Here is a 16,935-nt window from a genome sequence, read left to right on the forward strand (position 1 = left end):
TTGTGTATTCCTATCTCTCAGTGCATTTCCTTCATTAAAGCACAGATCACACTCTTTAGAACTTTCACACTTAAATTGCAAAATACATTTTCTCAAGTAAAACTCTTATGATGAACACACATAAGTGAAGAAGAAGTGTAATAATACATGTGGAGCTATTCTGTTGAAGAAGGGGTGGAGAAGCAGAAGCCACACGCATTCAGCCTCCTTGGTACCCGTGCACTGACCTCCACGGCACTTCTGGAGAATCCTGGTACTCTCCAGAATGTATCTGAAAAATATGTAATGGAACTGACAATTGTTTGTCTATATTGTCCACTAGGCAATACATTCCAAGAGGTCAGGAACCATGTGTGTTTCACTCATATTGTGCCAGATGCTTAGTTACCTAGCACAATATATAGGAGGCATTAGGGATGTTAGAAATAATCACTGAAGGCCGGGCGTGGTGGCTCACGCCTGTAATGCCAGCACTTTGGGAGGCCGAGGCGGGTGGATCACGAGGTCAGGAGATTGAGATCATCCTGGCTAACACCATGAAACCCCGTCTCTACTAAAAATACAAAAAACTTAGCCGGGTGTGGTGGTGGGCACCTGTAGTCCCAGCTGCTTGGGAGGCTGAGGAAGGAGAATGGCATGAACCCAGGAGGCGGAGCTTGCAGTGAGCCGAGATCTCGCCACTGTACTTCAGCCTTCATTGAATACATGAATAACAGTTACAGCAGGGGTTAGCAGTAGAACTTATGATAAAGAACTATTTGTCTGCTACCTTTCATCTTCAGAAGACAGTTAAGATCAAGTAAAGAATGATCTGAAAAGAGCCTAGGTAGCTCAGACATTAACTCACCTTCACCCTCAAGTCATCTTAATCGCTAGAAAGATCAATGTATTCCCTGAATGGCATGGCACAGCTGAGGTAGATACATTCTATACCTGGTTCATCCATCTAAAAGATTTTCCTATTTTAATAAAGGGAAGGATTGTATGAAGGTGTTCCAGAACTGCCTTTTTACACTAATCTGACTTCAACATAGAAAGTTCAAGAGTAATTTCCAGAAGGAAGACGATTTACATTATGACTCAGCTCTTAGGGACAGAGACAGAAATATGCATATCCTTCTAGACTCTTAGAACGACAGGGCTCTGAGACCACATATGCTCAGAGTTCTGCGTAACATCAAGCTTATGCTTATTACTAGTCATTAGAGATCAGTGACTCTGTGGCTCTGCTCCGCTGTTTGACTCTTTTGTTCTGAAACAATATAGTTTTGCTTTGATTCACTGAAAGGGAAAATCCTGTGGCAAAAATCACTTAATAAACTCATTATGGTCATTAATGTAACTCACAACCTAGTAGCATCCTCCAGTACATGGTATACAGTCACCTGGCTAAACCCTGCTCTTTAAAAGAGTTTCTACAAAATGATATTATCCATGGTGGCAAGTCAAAGCCATGTTACATTTAAAATATGTAATCACCGCTATGCTTTACAAGATTATAGACTTTAATATCCTTAGAGCTGGACAAAAAAATACACAGATGGGATTCTTTGCTTTCAGACACTTTAAAAATAATGTATTGATAATTGTTCTCTGGTTTGTTGCCTTCCCTTTAAGCTCTGATCTTCGCACTTAAATCAATGTGCTATCATCAACGATGACAATAGAAGACCACATTAAGAAACAAGCTTCACTACTCTAAAATTTAAGACAGCAGCGCAATTACTAAAACTGCAGGCCTATCACTAGATAATGTTGATGTAACAGATGACTCAAGTACTATATACTGACCAAAGATAACTAATTTCAGAATTGTTTACCATCAACACCTATACTTTCTAAAAGCAACAAAAGGTCAAGAAAATGAAGAATGCATCTGCATTCTTAAGCTCCTAGGCAGGAAGTTCCATCTAGTTAGATTTTAAAATAAGTAACTAATATTGTCAGTTAATGGCTATCTTTACACTTCTTAATCTGCACACTGAGCAACACTTAGTTTTGGCCAGTTATTATTACAAAAGCACCAACTGTGTAGGCACTAAAATTAGAATACGTATATGCTACTGCTAAATTAAGATTTTCTTTGTGACCAGAGGCAGAAATGTGTATCAAAAGTAAATCAGTTTGAGCAAGAATAATAAATATGATATAAGTGTAAACATTCTATTAAGTACTGTAAATTATTATAGTTTAATCCTTCTTAGTTATAGAGCCTCATGTCCTCCTGGAGACGGGCAACAGATTCAACTACCTTCCTTCATTGGGCCACATTTAACCATTCTACAGGTAGAAAGGCTCTGTAGATATCCCTTCAAAACAAGAGTACCCTATGATGGAGAGTTCTGGAAGGCCAGGACACAGCAGCAGATCAGCTTCTTATAATGGGTAGGAGGAGACTACCATTCGACAACCCCAACACTATGTATTTCCACATCAATTTCTTAGCTACTCCACGTATCTGGAGCTATTAGGCATAGTATATCAAGAAGTTGTGGGGTTTTACTGTGTTAGGCTAGACAGAATAAAACACACCTCATGCCCTGTACAGGACACCTGGCTTCTTTGCCCCTTTCTTCATCCCAACATTAAGCGGCAACTAACAGGGCCAGCAGGAGCAAATGAAAAGCATTCAAGTATATTCATCATCAGGTAATGGTTTCTAAAACTCCCAAAGCTCACTTCTAATTTTTTGTTGTGATTTCCTATAATTTGCAATCTGAAAGCCAGGTCTTCTAGAGACCCTAAATAAATATTTAGAAACTTTCATTTTCTATTTTTCTCCTTTTTATATTCCATGTTCATGTCCTCCTCAAGCTTTTATCATGTCTTAATCTGATAGTCAAATGAGCAAGAATATTGTTGTCTTCAATGAGTCATTAGAAAAATTTGGGAGAGCAGGCTGACAATGTCTGGAATCAGAACAAGGTTTTAATTTAGTAAGTTATTACTTTCTCTCTGTCAGCTATGGCCATTAAGATTTTCCAAGTGCCGTCTAGAATTTTTCATAGCCCCATTATTCTGACTCTTTCACCAAAACTCTATGCCAATGTTTCTCAACCATTTTTTCACTATTGCTAACCTCCATCCCTTAAAGACTCTTTTTAGACTTTTTTTCTGATCACTCTCCCTCCTTGTGATTGGTAATACCACAGAAATGTATATCTGTTTATATCTGCTAGCCTTTTGAAGGAACACAGACCATTGCAATATCTAAGACTGTGTTCACCCTCTAAGATCTAATTGCACCCCATTGGGGGACAATATTGTCCCTCTTGAAGAATGCATACTCATTTAGGAAAAAGCTGCCATTTGAACATTTTATAACATTTATTTTATAAACTAACAATCCATTAGGAATGTTAACATTTTTTACTCTATAGAAAACAAATTTTAAGGTATAACTACCTTTTTCTCCTTCCCAGTCTTGTTTGTAAGATGACATTGATGTTGAGGAAAGTATTGAGCAATCAGAACTAATCAAAGAGAGAGAGAGAGTGTGTGTGTGTGTGTGTGTGTACTGTTAAAGTAATTGCAAAACAATTTTACTAAAATATGAAGAAATGAGAAATCCAGGGTAGTTTTTAAAGCTTTCTTGAAACATACCATTTCCCATACAGACTGGACAGATGTATGCAGATGTATAGAGTTTTAATAATGAAACTAAAATGAGATTATTCTCTTAAAAAAAAAAAAAAAAAACCTGCTGAGCTACATAACTTGGTTTTAGTCAGAATCTTGGGTTAATGGGCAATGGTTACATGCTTTTCATTTTCTGTCCTTGACTTCTTGTAACTGATACTTGGGAGGCTGAAGATTACAAAATTATGGCTATGAAGTCATGCAAATTATAAATGGAATTTTACTCTATGTAGCTAAAAGGACATACAAAGTGCAACTAACAAACCTACAAGATAAACTAGGAGATCTGTCCCTGGTGAAAACATTAAAGAGTAAAAACAAAAAACCAAAAATATTTGGTGTTGGGCCTAATCCTTAAATGTAGTTAAAAAAAAAAAATTACGTGCTTTTAACTAAGACAGAGAGTTACCAAAAACTCATGGCTGGAATCTTTTAGATAAAAACGCTATGAAAAAGTAAGATGACTCTGTGGCTTTCCCTGCTATCAATCTACACCACTTCAGGTGACCAGTACACTGATATCCTCAGTCTACACATCATCAGATAACATAATGAAATTTTGGTTTCCCTGCAAAGTCCAAAAGTCATTTAGTAAATTCCAAATTAAGGACATACCAAGAAAGAAACTGATACGATGGCTAATACGAATTTGCCAAGACAGTTAAATACTGTCAGCTGAAACTGTGAAGCCATCAACAATTGCTTGGTGGTCTCCTTCGGAGATGTGTTAGTACTTTAAGCAAGCAGGAGAGACAGATACTGATGTAGAAAAAAACAAAATCCAAAAGCCTATGGGTCAGTTCAGGTACATGGCAGAACAGCTAAAATTTACTGGGAACATCAGCTACAGTTAGGACTTGAAGGATAAATCAACTTCTGATTTAGATGGAGGCCCCAGAAAGTACATAAACTCAGCTTAGGGTCTCTGGAACCAGTGACCCAGGTGTCCTCTAGAGTAAAGGAAAACAAACAAGCTGGCTTGGGACCTTGCTTAGGACAGCTGTTTCGGGAGCTGTGCTCCTTGCAGATAGTTGGAAGCCGCCTCTGCAAGGAAACTAGCAGTAGAAGCCGGGTGCCCCTGTGGTGCAGATGAAACCTCAGAAGCCTTCGTCTCCTACACTCTAAGCTTCTGAGTCAGGGTGAACTTCAACAGGAAAGTCACTTAGGGGACCTAAAGGACAATAAGCTGCACATTGCCATTTCCTGAAAATAAATATAGATAAATTGTCACTGTTCCAGATATAACTGCTGGACTGAAACGCATGATTTCTCCTCTCCCTCGTAAAAATAAATAAATTAATTAAATTAAAATAAACGTATATCACCCAGGGAAAGCTACTCTTGAGTCCTTCCACCTATCAAAATTGCCTAAGAAAGGTTGAGTCTGACCAAGGGGCGGCGCAGCTTGCAACTTTCGCCAACTCCAGGATGAGGCACCGCATCCTGGTACCAGAGGCTTGGACACCAAAAAGACTTCTCTAGGGTGCAGCAAGACGAGCCACCTGGCTTATACCTATCCCCATCAGCACGAGTCCCACACCTCTCAGTCCCATTCCGGAAATGGAGCTCTCTCAGGACTGGAGACAAGCAGGAGACGTCCCTCCCCAAACAATGCATTCAGCACGAGTTCACAGTAAAGATTCAAAAAGAAAGGGGAAAAACATAGAAAGAACCATAACAATAGCAAACATGATTTTTTTAAGTTAAAAAACAAAATGAGTCTCTTACCATCTCTCCTGAGGTTGGCGTTGCGCAAAGCTTTGATGGATGCGCTCTGCGGTGTTGCAGAAGTGTCCCGACAGCTGCAAAAGTTTGCGCAGACTAGAGTGTAGACAAAGATGAGCCGGTGCATTTGGGATCAGCGACTAGAGACAGCGTCGCTCCAAGAAAAAGCCGGGTTCCGCTCCGGGGACCGACGCCGCGCCGCCTTGCGCTCTCGCCGCCTGCGCTCGCCCTGCGCTGGCCCGGGCCGCTGTGCTAATTGCCGAGCTCTCCCCAAACTTCCTGCATGCTGAACTTTCCGAGCGCGTGTGGGTGCCGCACTTCCTTGTGGTGCTGAGTTGATAAACGGTGACGGGACAAACAACAGGTTGACGTTTGTTCGCCCCCTCCGGTGGCCGGCAGCTGCAGCACAGGCTGCAGGGAGCGGGCAGCGCCGAATTCAGCGGGGCAGGCGAGCAGAGCAGCCGCGTTTTCCAGACTCGGTCGCGGCCCGTAAGAGGCGCGCACTCGGGCTCAGAGCGGCGGCGCGAGCATCTCAGCTCCCCGGTTTCCCAGGCCGGGCCTAAACCTGCTCTGCCACTGAGCATGCCCAGTTTAATCGCCGGCCGGGACTCTTCCCACCGTCCTGGGCTTTACCCTGCTGGTTGGACCTGAAAGGGCTCAGGAAACAGTGGCCAGGAGGAAGTGGGAGAGGGTAGAATCCCAGCACTTCTTTAGAGGTGACTGGCACATTCACCACAAGCCACAGCTCTCCGCCTTCTTGGTGGTGGGATGTGGGGTCGGGGACTGGAGTTGGGAGTGTTTATTTTACAATAACCAAAGTGAGACTCTACTTAGTTAAAATTTCACTGTGTATAGTGAAAAAGTACAATACAAGGGAGCTAAATTCTGAGCTTTTTTTTGAGCTCCCGTCAGTGTGACCTTTGGGTGAGTCAAGGGTACCTTTTCAGGGAATAAAATAAAAATAAAAGTATATCACCCAGAGAAAGCTACTCTTGAGTCCCTCTACCTTATCACAAATGCACTAGAAAAGGTCGAGACTGATGGAACGATGGCGCAGGTTGCAATTTTCGCGAACTCCAGGATGAGGCACGGCCTCCTGGTACCAGAGAGTACTGGACACCAAAATGCCTTTTCTAGGGTGCAGCAAGATGAGCCACCTATCACACAGGGCTGTAGATGTGATGGGCCATGTGGTGCAATGTACAATAAGGGCAAGAAGTCTTTACGAGCGTTTTTATATGCACTATATAAAACAGGAAAGGGCAACAGGACAGGGTGGGGTTGAGCAGGGACAGACCGAGCAAGGGGAAGAAGTTGCAGAACACTGCTCTCTTGCCTTCACAGTCCATAGGAAAAGGCATGGGTCGTTGAGGCTTTTGGGATTCTCCCTATTCTGTCCGGAAGCTCAGCAGTCCAGAGGGCCTGCCTCTGGTTTTACATCTTGCATCTTTCTGCCCAAGGGACTGTATTTGGAAAAGGAGTGAGTCCAGACTCGCTGCTCAGTAGCTTTGTCTCCTTGAGCAAATCATCTGATCTTTCAAGGCTCAGTTTCTTTATTTGCAGGAGCAGCAATTTTTAATTTGTATGGTTGTGGTGAGAATGATGTGAAAAAATGTTTAGCATATTGTTTTGTTTGTAGCTGAATCCAAATCCAAATTTTTATAATTTCTCAGCTTCTCGCTCATGAGATCTAGAAGAGAAAATTTTCAGTATTTTTCAAACCTTCCAACCCCTGAAAGTCTGGGGTATGGTAAGTGATATACATACACAGGGAACTTTAAGTGACTGAGAAGGGCAGGAAGTTCTGGAAAAGATAGCCTTGTCAAGATATTATACCATCCAACAAGGACTAGGTTATGTGTGTCCCTTCGACGTAGTCAAAGATCAACATGTTTCATCTCTATTGACTTTTCGGACTAAAATGGTATTTTACAAAATTTAAATTTGTGCAACCCCATCAAAAAGTGGGCAAAGGATATGAACAGACACTTCTCAAAAGAAGACATTTATGCAGCCAACAGACACATGAAAAAAATGCTCATCATCACTTGCCATCAGAGAAATGCAAATCAAAACCACAATGAGACACCATCTCACCCCAGTTAGAATGGCAATCATTAAAAAGTCAGGAAACAACAGGTGCTGGAAAGGATGTGGAGAAATAGGAACACTTTTACACTGTTGGTGGGACTGTAAACTAGTTCAATCATTGTGGAAAACCGTGTGGCAATTCTTCAAGGATCTAGAACTAGAAATACCATTTGACCCTTCCTTCCTGGCTATATACCCAAAGGATTATAAATCATGCTGCTATAAAGACACATGCACACGTATGTTTATTGCGGCACTATTCACAATAGCAAAGACTTGGAATCAACCCAAATGTCCATCAGTGACAGACTGGATGAAGAAAATGTAACACATATACACCATGGAATACTATGCAGCCATAAAAAAAAGATGAGTTTGTGTCCTTTGTAGGGACATGGATACAGCTGGAAACCATCATTCTCAGCAAACTATTGCAAGAACAGAAAACCAAACACTGCATGTTCTCACCCATAGGTGGGAACTGAACAATGAGATCACTTGGACACAGGAAGGGGAACATCACACACTGGGGCCTATTGTGGGGAAGGGGGAAGGGGGAGGGATAGCATTAGGAGATCTACCTAATGTAAATGACGAGTTAATGGGTACAGCACACCAACGTGGCACATGTATACATATGTAACAAACCTGCACGTTGTGCACATGTACCCTAGAACTTAAAGTATAATAATAAAAAAAAAATTATGTTTGTGGGTCTTGAAGTCAACTTCAATATCAGAATAATTTTTTACATAAATAGATTAGAATACAATAGTATAGAAATTTAATTATCAGGGTTCATTGAAGATATTGTTTTATGAATATTTTGTTTCAGTTACACAAACACTGCAATATAATAGTTACTTCTTTGGGACATGATCAAAGAAGTTTGAAAGCCCCTGGAAAAAGGATCTAATTACATTGTTTCAGGATATAGTGAAACCCTGGGAGAGACACTAAGGATCATTTATTCATTCAACAGGTATTAATTAAGCATTGGCTTTTCCCCTTGTGTTGTGCCCTGGTCTAAAAATCTTAGGGATTAAATTGTGAACAAGAAACAAAGTTCTTAATCTCTTAGAGTTTGCATTTTAATGGAGGAAAGGGAACATAAACAAGTAAGTATATAACTGTGTTAATAAGTGAAAAGGGGTAGAGATAAATGGGATAGGCGTAGGGACTGATTGAAATATGTGATACCATTTTTTAGAACTGGCTGGAAATGCTCATTCAATTTCATACTTAGCTTCTGATATGAGAATATAGAAAAACTGAGAAATTTTGCAAATGACTTAATTATGTAATTATGACACACATCAAAATACTGACTTACTACAAGTATCAAAATGCTAAAATTGTGTATTAATATCTTACATAAAATAATGAATTTTTAATAGTCAATGTAGTGTTTTCCAAGATACTAATACTTTGAGCTCCTAAGGCATTGTGAATTCATAATTTCAAATATTGTAGGTAAGAATAGTAAAGGATATCACATATAATCAACATGTTCTTGATCTTTAATGTCAGTAAATATCCAAAATCAACAATAAAACACAAATTAGGCACCTGAACCCAATCAATTATTCTCGACCTAGTTTTAAAATATCTAATAATTAATTCTTACTAATTAGTTTGATCATATCAACTAAGGTATCATTGTACACAGAATATTATTTAATAAAAAAATTAGTGGGAAAGGTCTGGTACAAAGACAGAAGATAAGATTGTTTCCATTTATTTTTTACTTGTATCTCAGACTCAACAAAATAGTGAATTTACCACTATAATTTGAATGCTTGTAGGTCAATTAGAAGAATATGAGCCAACAAAATGAAATCAGATTTATAAATATTTATTACTATTCAAGCTAACGTAAGTCAACTATTCTATATTTAGCCATTGTTCAATGACACTCATATTACTAAAACAAAAGTAAATCTATTGTGTAAAAGAATTTTTTAAAATGTGAGATCAACTTTTAATAGGTCCATTTATGATGGCATTTATTTCCAACAAATATTCTGGCAATAAGGACTTCATAAAGGGTAGATTAGTATATGACACTGTTTTTACCATGTGCTGTTTTCAATTCATTAATAGGACACAAGAATAGTGTTTTCCATTATATTTTCAAATATCCTTGGCTTCTTTCACTATTCAAGAAAAGCCCCAGTGGAAAAGAAATGAAATGTGGCATGACATTTGAAGCCTTCTCATCTCTGCAAGTGGCTCACCACAGTGCTATTTTTTTTTAACTAAACTTTTACCAGTCTTTGAATTATAACTTTGTTTTGACAATAGTAGTAATTTTTTGAAGGCTACCCCATTCAAAGAGGACATTCCTCTGTTGTTCATCCTGCACTCACTAGATCTCAGAGAGAACAAAGCACTATGAAATGACATTCTAACTTTTGCTCTACCAGTAGACTATTGAGCTTAGTAAACATTGAACTTTCATGGGACTTTAATACCTCCCTGTAAAATGGGAGTGTTATGGTAGATCACCTTCAATACTTCTTTCAGAATTCTGAATATTTTGTTTTAATAAATCTTGATTTCACTCATAATTTTTTACTGTGTGGTAAATGCATAGCTTATCATGCCCAGGTACATTTAAAATAGTTGTTAGAAAGTTTGGTTATAAACGAGAATTAAATGTTTCTACAAATTTCAATAAGCTGATGTTTTGAAATGTTATTAACTAATATATACCACAATGAAAGCCAAAATGTTAGTTTTCCATATAACATTAATAGTTACTTTTGCTTTTAAACTTGTATTTTCTTTTAAAGAATCAATTATTCAAATGTATAAAAATCTAGATGGGAACTTCTTTGTGGTAGAATTAACTAAATAGATGAAATGCAGTTTATTAAAATTATGATGTAAGTCTAGAAAAAAGACAACATTGATGATTTAAGACAATTAGTAAAACCATTTTGACCAATGAATTGGCTAGGAAGATCTGGATTCAATTTTGCTTATTTTCAACATTAAAGAAGACAATGTATAAATACACTGGGTGCTAAAGAATGAAATCAAATATTCATAAAATGACAAACTATGGTAATTTTTCTGAATAGTGCCAAATGACTTTAACAGCCTACAATACCTACAATACCAGCATAGTTACAGAATGTTTTGTAACAAGCGTGTGTAAAATACATTATTATTAAACTACATTGAATCATCCATAAGTAGCACACCCTTATCCAAGCCACCCAATGCTTTCTTTTTAACAAACTTACCCTTTTGTAAAACTCTTTTGTGTTTTAACTGACTTTTTTGTCATGTGTGTCACATTTATCCTTTTATTTTTATTATTATTAATCATAAAACAGTTCTAAAAATAGTTTGTAAGATCTTTTCTTAAAAGCATTACATTCTCTGTGTATAAAGAGGCAGAAAATGACTCTGAAATTAAATCTTTGGGGGGTACTGAAACTTATTGATTTATTTATTTCAAAGCAACATTAATTGTCTCTCCTTAGTTATTGGTGAAGAAATCCATGACCTGAGTATTGCCTTTCCTCAACAGGCCATGACATTGAGTTCCTTATTATAAGATATTTTTCTTTAAAACTGTAATTTTAGTGGCACACACTAAATGTCTACCATAAAAATACAAGGCAATTAGTAGTGATATTACTTCCTGCTTGATAAACTCAAATGCAGGCCTATTTCTATTTCTAAGTCTTAACTTGAAGAAAAGTATCATAGTGCATGTCAATACAATCATAAGTCCAGGTGTTTTCACTTTTTATTACTCTCTATGGCTTATATACATAGTATATATCAATAATGCATGTATATAACCACAACGTATTTCTAGCATCCTACATAGCAATGTTAAATACAATTTACCCAGTTATAGTGCTGACACATTTTGAGCAGTAACTTCTAGATTTCATCATTTAATATTGGTTGTAGTTGAGGCTATCAGCTTGACCTTTTGACAAGAAATAGGTTCAATTTGTCAGTCAGATAATCTGTTCTGTCAAGCATTAGTTATCCTTCACTTCATGGAATTAACTAATAATTCAGTTTAACAGAATGAGTCACTTAGTCATTAGTTTGGCATGTAAAAAAATCTGTATATCTATAATTTTTCTTCAGTTTAGTTGCATTCTTTATTTCCATTTACCCATCTTTGAGCTGCATTATCTAAACTTAAAGTTTCAAGACGGATATGTGCCTATTCTGCAGGATTTCTTCCTTAATTGATCTGGGAGGTCTGCCAGTCTCCTTTAGAATTCTGCACTGTTTATGAGATTGGCTTATATCCAGTTACTCTCACACTTCATGTTCTCCTCTTACTTTGCTGTTTTTTAAGCAATAAATTGGTCTTTGAGTCTTTAGATGTTCCTTTCTATGTGTGAGGATTTTAATTCTATAAAGAAAATCTTTTTTTATATTAATGTCCCTTGAAATTCTACATTACACATTTATTCTCCTTTGGAGTTGAACCAATGTTGAGTTTATTGCGTTATTTGTAAGATGATATTTAAAACTTGAGGGAAGTTTCAACCCTTATTAATCATCTGATTCTTTTTTCTCTACCACTAATTTTGCTCTTCTGATATGTATTCCCCTTCATAAAAAATTGCTTTTAATTGATTGGGATTGAGGCCATCTTTTGTGTTCTAAAATCTTCATTATCATTCAGTACTTCCCTCCTTATATCTAGTCTATGAAAACAAAAATTGCACTATGGAAGAGAAAAAAATATTGAATGTGTTGTGTCAAATGAATAATGCAGTTTACTTTTAATAAGCTAACTTGTGATAGAAATAAATAACATCATTTCATACCAACTCTACTATGTGAGGGGTGTGTGTGTGTGTGTGTGTGTGTGCGTGCCACGAACAATTTGTTTCCTGAGTAGACTGTGGAAGTCTCTCATTGAAAATTTTAAACTTGCCCCAAAAGGGAGATTCTGATCAAGGCTAGATAACATTCACTAGTCACATCAACATAATCTTCTGAGTATTTTTCAGCATTACGTACTGATTGACTAATTAAAATGACCCTAAAGTGTAAAATAATGTGGTATCTTTGAAATGTCATAAGTTTCATGATTATACTTTTTATGTTTGAGCATAGAGCAATTTCAAAGCTATGAAAAGCCATCTCCAATTTGAACTGCTTTTTGGCCATTTCGGAGGCAGAAAACACTAAACCTCTGAGAAAGAAGGAAATAAATATGCAAGCCTACTGATTTCATGTGGAACAATCAATGAAATGAGATCTCAAGAAAGAAGTGGACAAAGTAGAAAACAATTAAAAAGTGAGAAAGAAAGGATGTGAGAAACCATAGAAAAGAAGCAGCTTATTTCAAAGTAATGAGGATAAAATTTCCGTCTTAGTTTCTTAAATGGCTCATCTTTTAAATATGTTTAGGTGCCCTACAGAAAGAAAGATGTAGAAACACTAATATGCATACTGTTAAAGCCATAAAACAGTGAATTATCTAGGTGGAAACCATATCTTAAGAACTATGAAGATAGAGGTTTGAGATGAGTGAGTGGGAGTAGGAGATTTGGGGCAGGGGTAATGGGTACAAAGAGACAGAATTTATCTTTAAGTACTTGAAATTATGAAGATCTATCATATGGAAGAATAAATAAACTGTTCCTCCTTTATAATGTATACGGAACTAATGGAATGGATTTATTAGAAGATACATTCAAATCAATAGACTATAAAAAAACTAACTTGAGCAGTTTAACAATGAAGTAAATTGTGCCTTAAGAGAGAGGATATTGTTTAACTATTAAAAGCATTACATTGGGAACGGCATAAATATAGGGAGTTTTGAAAATGAAGTGGTTTATTGAGGGGAAGTTTTGGAAGACCATAAAAGTTTTTTCCAATTGTAGGATTTTGTGATTCTATAACCATATCTCCCCAAGATTCAGTTTTTGAACAATAATCATATCATATACAATACAACTGGGAATTTGGAGTAGTTCTATTTCAGATTCTTTTCTAGTGTTTTAGTTATTAGAAGTGTAGTAAGAATTTATTACAGCCTAGCAACATTCTTAATACGGTCTGCAGCATATACAAGGATGACTTAATATTGAGAATAGAAAAATATATGAATTAATTATTATCCTCTTAATATGGCCAACATCTTGAATAGTGCTATAACAGTAAGCATAAATTTTACCTAATGCAGTACAGTTGTCATTGTTTTTCTAACAGAAAAATCTCAGGAAAGTTGTTGTATTGATTTTTGAAGTTTAACATAACTACAGAAAAATGAAAATACTAAATCTGATAAAATCTGGTATAATTTCAAAAATATTGTCTCAAAAATAACCTATTCATCAATCCAAAGGAACTACAGCAAAACTGAGGAGCATTCTCTGAGCAGCCAAACTAGATGTTCCAAAGAGCATTATGGAAAGTCTGTATACTTCATTCTGTGGAAAACCTGTAAGCCCTAATTCAGAGTCAGCTTTGTCATTTTGTATATAATTTTAATCAACTCTAATAGCTGGTTTCTCCAGTAAGTAGTAAACTAGAAGGTGGAGCATAAAGAATAATAAGGGAGAATTTAGAGCAAGGGAGGATTTTTTTTTTTAATGCAGAAAAAAAGAGGAACCAAAAATTGAACATGGTAATTTGAGGATTATTTAAGGCTTAAAACATCCTTGTATTATATATAGATAGAGATATAATTATATATATGGCATGTAATCTGTTATATCTATATATACGTGTGTGTGTGTGTGTGTGTGTGTGTGTGTGTGTGTGTGTGTGTGTGTATCTTATAAACAGCCTTATATATCTCTTTTGGACTCATGGATATTTATAGAATCTTCCACTAATTGAAACATGTAATCATTGTGCTAAATTACAATAAATTTAAAATTCCTTTGGCTGTATTCTGTTTAATATGGCAAAGTTTTACATTGTCAAAATGGACATTCACTTTAAAAATACTTGAATGTTAACAATGTGACATAGATGTGTGTGTGTGTATAAGTTAGATCCAATATAAAATGTGTTTAAAAAAAAAAAAAGAGTGGTCCAAACTAAACACTGTGGGAGTTGAGTGCTTAGTGTCTCATATATCTTTATCTAAATATATACAATACAAGATGACTGTTAATTTATATAAGCAATGCTAGAAATGATTTTTCATCAGTGAAATGAATGGTATTAATATATGTGGTTGGTAAGAAGTCAAGCCTGCTGCTATTGACTGCATGAGGTATGGGAATCAACACAATCAACAGTTGGATGTCCTTGATGTAGAGCCCAGTTGGACCTGTATCCCTCACTTCACAGAATACCTTCTCTCTCAACCCACTTACAAAGCCAGCTGGTCCTACTGCCAGGATACCACCATGTTCGCCTCAGCATGAACCTATCATGCCAGGTGCTGGTTGGAGTACCTACGCAGACTTAAACTTGCTCCCAGGTGCCAGAGCAGCTGTAAGAACCAGTGATTCTTTTATCCTTGTTTATTAATAATATTTATTTTTAATAATAATATTAGTAAATATTATTAAAAATAAATATTATTAGTAAATATTAGTGATTAATATTAGTAAATAATATTATTAAAAATAAATATTAGCAAATGGTAGACATATGTGCTACCATTGTAATATAACAACTGGTAGTAAAGTTTTGGGAGAGAGAACGTTTAGGCATAATCTACCTTGACTGTCAGAAATTACCAGTATTTATCCCCAAAGCTTAGCATTTGCCTCATGGTCACATTGGTTTAGGTCATTTTACAACACAAACAAGTGTATGTGATAGAAATATAGTAACTACACTGTATAATCAAGGGCAAATATGTCTATTCTTAAATATTTCATTGTCTTAAATCTAACATTATGACCATCTCCTTTTCTGTTAATCCTGTATAAATATGGAATTATCTGTATTGAAATTATATTAAACTCCAAGTTTCCAGAAATTTAGAATGCCATAGCGCAAACCCAAGAAATTAAAAAGAAACCATGTATGAAATATATGTAAAAGTCTTTTTCAAAAAGGTGTTCCTCCAAACACAACTCTCATAACATATCGTGTTTAAAAAGCTTGTATGACAAATAATTTTCAGAAGTGCTACATAATTTGCCACTGTTCAATCATCACAATGTACATCAATATATTAAAGAATCTGAGAAAGTTGTATTAAAGAATCCTGCTAACTTTGCTTAATTCAACATTTCCCCAATATATTAGACATTAACTCGAGAAATTATGAGTTAGAAAGACATCCAATATGGACTCATTTGTTAATAGAATGCTATAGCCAGTATTTGGAGGGGTGCACTGAAAAACTAAATCTTATATTTAAGAAGACTGCCAGAAAAGTGAGGGAGGTGAGAACACTGAGACACTGCAAGATAATGTGGACTACATGTAAAAATAAACTTTTTGTACAGAAACTGTCATGAGTGTATTTGGCAAATAGTATGCCATATATAATCAGTTCTAAGATGCAGTTGTTTTCTAATTGTAAACAGCTCTGAAATCAGTGTAAATTTTATAGTTGATGGCATCTGTCAAACCCTTTTGGCCAAGTGGCAGTCATGACATAGTCAACATCACTTGATGTCTCAGGTATGATAAAGAAAGCCCATGTATCAAAAAAGATAGGATGATTCTTAATGGATAAGGAGGAAACTTCAGAGACAATAGTGGAACATTTTAAAAATAAATGCTGTACAGCGTTATCAACACTTTCAATGGACCAGAAAATAACATTATATGGAAAAGCATGGAATTCAATGATTCTCAACCCAAACATGATTCTGGAGAGTTAGATTCTGAATCAGAAGAAGTTTCACCAACACTTAAGCCAATATATTGCGTTAGTCTGTCCTCACACTGCTAATAAAGACATACCTGAGACTGGGTAATTTTTAACGGAAAGAGGTTGAATTGACTCACAGTTCCACGTGGCTTGGAGGCCTCACAATCATGGCGGAAGGTGAATGAGGAGCAAAGTCATGTTTTACATGGTGGCAGGCAAGAGAGCATGTTCAGGGGAGCTCCCCTATACAAAACCATCAGACCTCATGAGACTTATTCACTATTAGGAGAACAACCTGGGAAAAACCCGCCCCCATGATTAAATTACCTCTCACTGGTTGCCTCCCATGACACGTAGGGATTATTACAATTCAAGGTGAGATTTGAGTGGGAACCAGAGCCAAATCATATCATATTTTCATTTTTGTTTATGCATAAGGGTGATTTTTTTAAAGTACAGGTAAATAAATATGAAAGAGTTCTTTGAATAAGCATAACATTTCTAAAGATAACAAACCTTTGATTAGTTTGAAAGTTTCTTTTCCTTTCTCAAGGATACACAAACTAACGACGTATCTTAAGATTGCATATTAGCAGGCCGGGCGCGGTGGCTCAAGCCTGTAATCCCAGCACTTTGGGAGGCCGAGACGGGCGGATCATGAGGTCAGGAGATCGAGACCATCCTGGCTAACA

At 36.6% G+C, this 16,935-nt stretch overlaps 1 protein-coding gene across 2 annotated transcripts in view; it reads right to left on the bottom strand.

Moving 5' to 3' along the window:
* The window catches only part of PDGFD (platelet derived growth factor D), a 248,163-nt gene extending 242,208 nt beyond the window's left edge, over window positions 1–5,955 (bottom strand). For both annotated transcript variants that reach the window (XM_023208138.2, XM_023208137.2), the window contains exon 1: window positions 5,368–5,955. In XM_023208138.2, the coding sequence (XP_023063906.1) occupies window positions 5,368–5,491 (124 nt within the window). In that variant the 5' untranslated portion in view covers window positions 5,492–5,955. The remainder of the gene's footprint in view (window positions 1–5,367) is intronic.
* Window positions 5,956–16,935: the final 10,980 nt, after the last annotated feature.

Source organism: Piliocolobus tephrosceles, chromosome 13, assembly GCF_002776525.5.
Source record: "Piliocolobus tephrosceles isolate RC106 chromosome 13, ASM277652v3, whole genome shotgun sequence".
Classification (NCBI taxonomy): domain Eukaryota; kingdom Metazoa; phylum Chordata; class Mammalia; order Primates; family Cercopithecidae; genus Piliocolobus; species Piliocolobus tephrosceles.